At 46.9% G+C, this 8,921-nt stretch overlaps 1 protein-coding gene across 1 annotated transcript in view; it reads right to left on the reverse strand.

Annotated features, from left to right (window-relative positions):
• The window catches only part of LOC109876916 (noelin-2), a gene marked incomplete at its 5' end in the record, with an annotated part of 46,102 nt that extends 37,548 nt beyond the window's left edge, over window positions 1–8,554 (reverse strand). Inside the window, 2 exon segments of the mRNA XM_031811695.1 lie at window positions 4,048–4,203; window positions 8,405–8,554. Coding sequence (XP_031667555.1) covers window positions 4,048–4,203; window positions 8,405–8,554 — 306 coding nt within the window.
• Between the last annotated feature and the right edge of the window lie 367 nt (window positions 8,555–8,921).

Genomic DNA, 8,921 nt, shown 5'->3' on the forward strand with positions numbered 1-8,921 from the left:
AGGTAGTGGATTAACACAATGTACCAGTAACGTTTTCCCCAGCAAACCAACATTAGGTTCTGTGAATGTTCTCATTGGGTTTCCAGGTAGTGGAATAACACAATGTACCAGTAACGTTTTCCCCAGCAAACCAACATTTGGTTCTGTGAATGTTCTCATTGGGTTTCCAGGTAGTGGAATAACACAATGTACCTGTAACGTTTTCCCCAGCAAACAAACATTTGGTTCTGTGAATGTTCTCATTAGGTTTCCAGGTAGTGGAATAACACAATGTACCTGTAACGTTTTCCCCAGCAAACCAACATTTGGTGCTGTGAATGTTCTCATAACACAAATATTGTCCATTCGTGGAGATGATTATGGAATGTTTGTATAAAACGTGAATAGATCATTTTCCTGATGATACAAGAACGTCCCTATAAGACATTTCATCTGTTCTTTAAAGGTTCCCAGAATGTTTCATTTGGTTTTGGGAACACAGTCTGGTCAGAACATTGTTGGGGACATCACAAAACACATGTTCCCAAAACACAAAAACATTCCTGTTGTGCGGATGACCTGATGTTTACAATAATGTTCCCAGAACACATTTCATCTGTTCTTTAAGGGTTACCTGAATGTTTTATTAGGTTGTAGGAACATTCTGGTGGGAACATTGTGGGGATATCACAAAAAAATCTTTGCAAAACACAAAAACTGTCCAGTTGTGCGGATAATTCTGCAAGTGTGTTTTGGGTCAGGTGAACGTTTTATACAAACATTCTATAATCATCACCAGACAGTTGTTGTGTTATGAGCAACCTAACAAATGTTCTGGGAACTTTCACAGAACCAATTTTGGTTTGCTGGGCTCTCTCTCTCTCTCTCTCTCTCTCTCTCTCTCTCTCTCTCTCTCTCTCTCTCTCTCTCTCTCTCTCATTCCCTCAGGTTAGTCTTTGCATATTGATAAGCTTTATTCCATGTTATAAATATTCAGTTCAGCTGGTGTCTGTGGGCAGTGGGGTAACTTTAGGACTGTCAGACCACCAAAGGGGTCGATAAGACACACTAACACACACACGCAGAGCGCGCACACACACATCCCATGACGGTAAAATGGGAGAGAGGGATGGGAGAGAGAGATGGGAGAGAGAGAGGGAGGGGAGAGAGCTTGAAGAGAGGGATGGGAGAGAGAGATGGGAGAGAGAGAGGGAGGGGAGAGAGGGAGGGGAGAGAGAGGGGGAGGGGAGAGAGAGAGGGGAGAGAGCTTGAAGAGAGGGATGGGAGAGAGAGAGGGATGGGAGAGAGAGATGGGAGAGAGAGAGGGAGGGGGAGAGAGCTTGAAGAGAGGGATGGGAGAGAGAGAGGGATGGGAGAGAGAGATGGGAGAGAGAGATGGGGAGAGAGATGGGAGAGAGAGAGGGAGGGGAGAGAGGGAGGGGAGAGAGAGAGGGAGGGGAGAGAGAGAGGGGAGAGAGCTTGAAGAGAGGGATGGGAGAGAGAGATGGAGGGGAGAGAGCTTGAAGAGAGGGATGGGAGAGAGAGAGGGATGGGAGAGAGAGATGGGAGAGAGAGAGGGAGGGGAGAGAGGGATGGGAGAGAGGGAGGGGAGAGAGGGATGGGAGAGTGAGATGGGAGAGAGGGAGGGGAGAGAGGGAGGGAGGGGAGAGAGCTTGAAGAGAGGGATGGGAGAGAGAGATGGGAGAGAGAGATGGGAGAGAGAGAGGGAGGGGAGAGAGCTTGAAGAGAGGGATGGGAGAGTGAGATGGGAGAGAGAGAGGGAGGGGAGAGAGGGATGGGAGAGAGGGAGGGGAGAGAGGGATGGGAGAGTGAGATGGGAGAGAGAGAGGGAGGGGAGAGAGGGAGGGAGGGAAGAGAGCTTGAAGAGAGGGATGGGAGAGAGAGATGGGAGAGAGAGATGGGAGAGAGAGAGGGAGGGGAGAGAGAGAGGGAGGGGAGAGAGCTTGAAGAGAGGGATGGGAGAGTGAGATGGGAGAGAGAGAGGGAGGGGAGAGAGGGAGGGGAGAGAGGGAGGGGAGAGTGAGATGGGAGAGAGAGAGGGAGGGGAGAGAGGGAGGGAGGGGAGAGAGCTTATAGAGAGGGATGGGAGAGAGAGATGGGAGAGAGGGAGGGGAGAGAGAGAGGGAGGGGAGAGAGAGAGGGAGGGGAGATAGGGAGGGAGGGGAGAGAGCTTGAAGAGAGGGATGGGAGAGAGAGATGGGAGAGAGAGATGGGAGAGAGAGAGGGAGGGGAGAGAGAGAGGGAGGGGAGAGAGCTTGAAGAGAGGGATGGGAGAGAGAGAGGGAGGGGAGAAAGGGACCGGAGAGAGGGAGGGGTTTATGTGAAAGCAGTGTTTTTGTCGCTGAGGAGAACAGGGGTGGTGTGTGTTTGTGTGTGAATGTTAGTGTGTGTGTGTTAGCGTGTGTTAGAGTGTGTGTGTGTGTGTGTGTTAGCGTGTGTTAGAGTGTGTGTGTGTGTGTTAGCGTGTGTGTGTGTGTTAGAGTGTGTGTGTGTGTGTGTTAGCGTGTGTGTGTGTTAGAGTGTGTGTGTGTGTTAGAGTTAGAGTGTATGTGTGTATGTGTGTTAGCGTGTGTGTGTGTTAGAGTGTGTGTGTGTTAGCGTGTGTGTGTGTGGTAGAGTGTGTGTGTGTTAGCGTGTGTGTGTGTTAGCGTGTGTGTGTGTTAGCGTGTGTGTGTGTGTTAGCGTGTGTGTGTGTTAGCGTGTGTGTGTGGTAGAGTGTGTGTGTGTTAGCGTGTGTGTGTGTTAGAGTGTGAGTGTGTGTGTGTTAGCGTGTGTGTGTGGTAGAGTGTGTGTGTGGTAGAGTGTGTGTGTGTTAGCGTGTGTGTGTGTTAGCGTGTGTGTGTGGTAGAGTGTGTGTGTGTTAGCGTGTGTGTGTGTTAGAGTGTGAGTGTGTGTGTGTTAGCGTGTGTGTGTGGTAGAGTGTGTGTGTGGTAGAGTGTGTGTGTGTTAGCGTGTGTGTGTGCAGCCAGGTCGCTCCAGATTCACTTCCAAGCCTCAGTTGGCTTCACCAGGGTTGTGGGTTTGATTCCCACGTGGGGACCAGTACGAAAATGTATCCACTCACTATTATAAATCGCTCTGGATAAGAGCATCAGCTAAATGACAATAAAAAATGATTTTAAAAACAGCCACGAAAGGGCAACGGTGAGCGTTATTACCACCGAGCAGGCCTGGGTTTTGCTAGAGCGTTGTGGACAGGCGTGAGCTCCGATGGTCGTGTGTTCCAGTGGTCGACAACTCATTAGGATTATGTTTTTAACCCCGAACATGAACCAATCAGAATGCAGAATGCAGAAAGGAGGAGCAGCAAACCGCAGCAGCAACCCAGGGGGTGTTGATGTCACGGAACCCTGCGGTGCCGCTGCTCATTCCGTTACACCAGTTCCGGACTCTAGTCAGTGAACTGTTTTTATCAGGCACAGCTGGTTCCCATTTCCCCTGATTGTATTTGTATAAACGTGCACTTTGGTTCACCATTGTCCGGTCGATTATTGTTCCAATGTGCGTTGGTCGTGCGAGTATCTGTGTTGTTTTGGCTTGTGTGTATTGTGTAGATGATTACGGGTCTCGTCCCGTGTGTTAATCATTGTGCGCTAGTGTTATTTATTCGAGGTTCTCCTCGCTCCTTTTGGGGGGGGGTTCAACCCTGTTTACGTGTTTGTTTGGTCTTCGTCCCCCTTTACACGGCACGCTGTTATTTGGGTGAAATTTAAAAAACTATTACGCATTCCTGCGCCTGTCTCCCGACCCTTTATACCAACGTTGTTAACAGCTGTTGAAATTTGATGTTCGGAGAAACGTGGATGAACTTCAGAATCTGAAGTCAAACTGGTCCAATGGAGAGATCTTGTTTTAGAGCCAACAGCAACCATTACACACCACTTAGCTTTGTGTACCAGCAGTCCCTTAGATGTGAAGCTCTGGGGGTTGGTGGTGTGTGTGTGTGTGTGTGTGTGTGTGTGTGTGTGTGTGTGTGTGTGTGTGTGTGTGTGTGTGTGTGTGTGTGTGTGTGTGTGTGTGTGTGTGTGTGTGTGTGTGTGCGTGTACCTGCAGGCCCTTCTTAGTGAGTCTGCGTGGGTTGGTGGTGTAGGTGTGTATGTGTCCGTCTACTCCTCTCAGTAGTGGTTCAGTATCCCTGACGTACTGCAGGTCTCTAGACGTACTCAGATCCATCACCTCCATAGACTGACTCACGTTCTGCACCTAAACACACACACACACACACACACACACACACACACACACACACATACATACACACACACACACACACACACACACATACACACACACACACACACACACACACACACACACACACACACACACACACACACACACACACACACACACACACACACACACACACACACACACAACACACACACACACACACACACACACACACACACACACACACACACACACACACACACACACACATACACACACACACACATACACACACACATACCACACACACACACATACACAAACACTCAAATCAAATTAGACCAATACAAACACAACACACGGATGATGAGACACATAAATATATATTTCTGACACACACACACACACACACACAACACTGTCTCTCTCTCTCTCTCCCACACACAAACACGACTAGACAAACACGCCATCAACGGTGTGGGTTTTTGAGGGGAGGGATTTGTTGTTGTTGATCTCTTCAGTTCTTCACCAACAGCAGCCCATTTTGTCTTGTTGTTCCTCTATGTTCTCACCCATTCCTTCTCTCTCTCTCTCTCTCTCTCTCTCTCTCTCTCTCTCTTTGTCTCTCTGTCTATCTCTCTCTCTCTCTCTCTCTCTTTATCTCTCTGTCTATCTCTCTCTCTCTTTGACTCTGTCTCTGTCTATCTCTCTCTCTTTCTGTCTCTCTGTCTCTCTGTCTATCTCTCTCTCTCTTTGACTCTCTCTCTCTCTCTCTCTCTCTTTATCTCTCTGTCTATCTCTCTCTCTCTCTGTTTCTCTGTCTCTCTGTCTATCTCTCTTTGTCTCTCTGTCTATCTCTCTCTCTCTCTCTTTGTCTCTCTGTCTATCTCTCTCCATCTCTCTTTTTCTCTCTCTCTCTCTCTCTCTTTATCTCTCTGTCTCTCTCTCTTTATCTCTCTGGATATCTCTCTCTCTCTTTGTCTCTCTGTCTATCTCTCTCTCTCTCTTTGTCTCTCTGTCTATCTCTCTCTCTCTCTCTTTGTCTCTCTGTCTATCTCTCTCTCTCTTTGTCTCTCTCTCTATCTCTCTCTCTCTTTGTCTCTCTGTCTATCTCTCTCTCTCTCTCTCTCTCTCTCTCTTCAATTCAAGGGCTTTATTGGCATGGGAAACATGTGTTAACATTGCCAAACAAGTGAGGTAGATAATATATAAAGTGAATATATAAAGTGAAATAAACAATACAAATGAACAGTAAACATTACACATACAGAAGTTTCAAAACAATAAAGACATTACAAATGTCATATTATATATATATACAGTGTTTTAACAATGTACAAATGGTAAAGGACACAAGATAAAATAAATAAGCATAGATATGGGTTGTATTTACAATGGTGTGTGTTCTTCACTGGTTGCCCCTTTCTCGTGGCAACAGGTCACAAATCTTGCTGCTGTGATGGCACACTGTGGAATTTCACCCAGTAGATATGGGAGTTGATCAAAATTGGATTTGTTTTCGACTTCTTTGTGGATCTGTGTAATCTGAGGGAAATATGTCTCTCTAATATGGTCATATATTGGGCAGGAGGTTAGGAAGTGCAGCTCAGTTTCCACCTCATTTTGTGGGCAGTGAGCACATAGCCTGTCTTCTCTTGAGAGCCATGTCTGCCTACGGCGGCCTTTCTCAATAGCAAGGCTATGCTCACTGAGTCTGTACATAGTCAAAGCTTTCCTTGATTTTGGGTCAGTCACAGTGGTCAGGTATTCTGCCGCTGTGTACTCTCTGTGTAGGGCCAAATAGCATTCTAGTTTGCTCAGTTTTTTTGTTAATTCTTTCCAATGTGTCAAGTAATTATCTTTTTGTTTTCTCATGATTTGGTTGGGTCTAATTGTGCTGCTGTCCTGTGGCTCTGTAGGGTGTGTTTGTGTACAGAGCCCCAGGACCAGCTTGATTAAGGGACTGTTCTCCAGGTTCATCTCTCTGTAGGTGATGGCTTTGTTGTGAAAGGTTTGGGAATCGCTTCCTTTTAAGTGGTTATAGAATTTAACGGCTCTTTTCTGGATTTTGATAATTAGTGGGTATCGGCCTAATTCTGCTCTGCATGCATTATTTGGTGTTCTACGTTGTACACGGAGGATATATTTGCAGAATTCTGCGTGCAGAGTCTCAATTTGGTGTTTTTTTTGGAACACCATTATTTTGGTCTTACTGAGATTTACTGTCAGGGCCCAGGTCTGACAGAATCTGTGCAGAAGATCTAGGTGCTGCTGTAGGCCCTCCTTGGTTGGTGACAGAAGCACCAGATCATCAGCAAACAGCAGACATTTGACTTTGGCATCTAGTAGGGTGAGGCCGGGTGCTGCAGACTTTTCTAGCGCCCGCGCCAATTCGTTGATATATATGTTGAAGAGGGTGGGGCTTAAGCTGCATCCCTGTCTCACCCCACGACCCTGTGTGAAGAAATGTGTATGTTTTTTGCCAATTTTAACCTCACACTTGTTGTTTGTGTACATGGATTTTATAATGTTGTATGTTTTACCCCCAACACCACTTTCCATCATTTTGTATAGCAGACCCTCATGCCAAATTGAGTCGAAGGCTTTTTTGAAATCAACAAAGCATGAGAAGACTTTGCCTTTGTTTTGGTTTGTTTGGTTGTCAATTAGGGTGTGCAGGGTGAATACATGGTCTGTTGTACGGTAATTTGGTAAAAAGCCAATTTGACATTTGCTCAGTACATTTATTTCATTGAGGAAATGTACGAGTCTGCTGTTAATGATAATGCAGAGGATTCTCTCTCTTTGTCTCTCTGTCTATCTCTCTCTCTCTTTGTCTCTCTGTCTATCTCCAGTATCTCTCTCTTTGTCTCTCTGTCTGTTTCCAGTATCTCTCTCTTTGTCTCTCTGTCTGTCTCCAGTATCTCTGTCTTTGTCTCTCTGTCTGTCTCCAGTATCTCTCTCTTTGTCTCTCTGTCTATCTCCAGTATCTCTCTCTTTGTCTCTCTGTCTGTCTCCAGTACCTCTGTCTTGTCTCTGTCTATCTCCAGTATCTCTGTCTTTGTCTTTGTCTCTCTCTTTGTCTCTGTCTGTCTCCAGTATCTCTGTCTTTGTCTTTGTCTCTCTCTTTGTCTCTGTCTATCTCCAGTATCTCTCTCTTTGTCTCTCTGTCTGTCTCCAGTATCTCTGTCTTTGTCTCTCTCTTTGTCTCTGTCTGTCTCCAGTATCTCTGTCTTTGTATCTCGGTCTGTCTCCAGTACCTCTGTCTTGTCTCTGTCTGTCTCCAGTATCTCTGTCTTTGTCTCTCTGTCCATCTCCAGTATCTCTCTCTCTCAAACTATGTCTGAAGCTGTTTCTATCTCTCTCCAATTCTATCATGATGCTGTCGATAGTAGGACGCAGGGGCCTGTGTGTGTGTGTGTGTGTGTGTGTGTGTGTGTCTGTGTGTGTGTGTGTGTGTGTGTCTGTGTGTGTGTGTGTGTGTGTGTGTGTGTGTGTGTGTGTGTGTGTGTGTGTGTGTGTGTGTGTGTGTGTGTGTGTGTGTGTGTGTGTGTGTGTGTGTGTGTGTGTGTGTGTGTGTGTGTGTGTGTGTGTGTGTGTGTGTGTGTGTGTGTGTGTGTGTGTGTGTGTGTGTGTGTGTGTGTGTGTGTGTGTGTCTGTGTGTGTGTGTGTGTGTGTGTGTGTGTGTGTGTGTGTGTGTGTGTGTGTGTGTGTGTGGTGTGTGTGTGTGTGTGTGTGTGTGTGTGTGTGTGTGTGTGTGTGTGTGTGTGTGTGTGTGTGTGTGTGTGTGTGTGTGTGTGTGTGTGTGTGTGTGTGTTCATGTCAACGGCACTCAGACCCGTGAATATCTTATTCCAGTCCACTGTCCTTTCCTCTCTGCATTGTGATTCTGGATTCTGGACACGAGCTTCCATCCCCGAACACACACACACACACCACACACACACACACACACACACACACACACACACACACACACAGACACACACACACAGCACACACACAGCACACACACACACACACACACACACACACACACACACACACACACAGACACACACACACACACACAGACACACACACACACACAGACACACACACACACACACCACACACACACACACACAGACACACACACACACACACACACACAGACACACACACACACACACACACACACACACACACACGCACACGCACACAGCACACAGCACACAGCACACACACATACCTGTTCTGTGAGTAGGTGTAGCTGACGGCTGCGGGGGTCTCGTTTGCAGAGGTTCTGAGCGGGAGCAACCACTGTACACACACACTTCCCATCAGGGTCCGATGCCGAGCTGTACACCTGCCAGCCTTCATCTGGACCCGGATACAACGCCTGGAGGGAGGGAGGTAGAGCTATAAACTTGCAGACAGAGACAGAGATAATTGAGGCGATAACCTTGCCTGAAAACTGCGGTCCTAATACCTAAGGCTAGGCTAGGCTAATATTTATGGCAAGGCTAGGCTAGGCTAATATCTAAGGCTAGGCTAATATCTAAGGCTAGGCTAATATCTAAGGCAAGGCTAATTACTAAGGCTAGGCTAATATCTAAGGCTAGGCTAATATCTAAGGCTAGGCTAGGCTAATACCTAAGGCTAGGCTAATACCTAAGGCTAGGCTAGGCTAATACCCAAGGCCAGGCTAATATCTAAGGCTAGGCTAATTACTAAGGCTAGGCTAATACCTCGACTCACACACATTG

Source organism: Oncorhynchus kisutch, unplaced genomic scaffold (assembly GCF_002021735.2).
Source record: "Oncorhynchus kisutch isolate 150728-3 unplaced genomic scaffold, Okis_V2 Okis01b-Okis20b_hom, whole genome shotgun sequence".
Classification (NCBI taxonomy): Eukaryota; Metazoa; Chordata; class Actinopteri; order Salmoniformes; family Salmonidae; genus Oncorhynchus; species Oncorhynchus kisutch.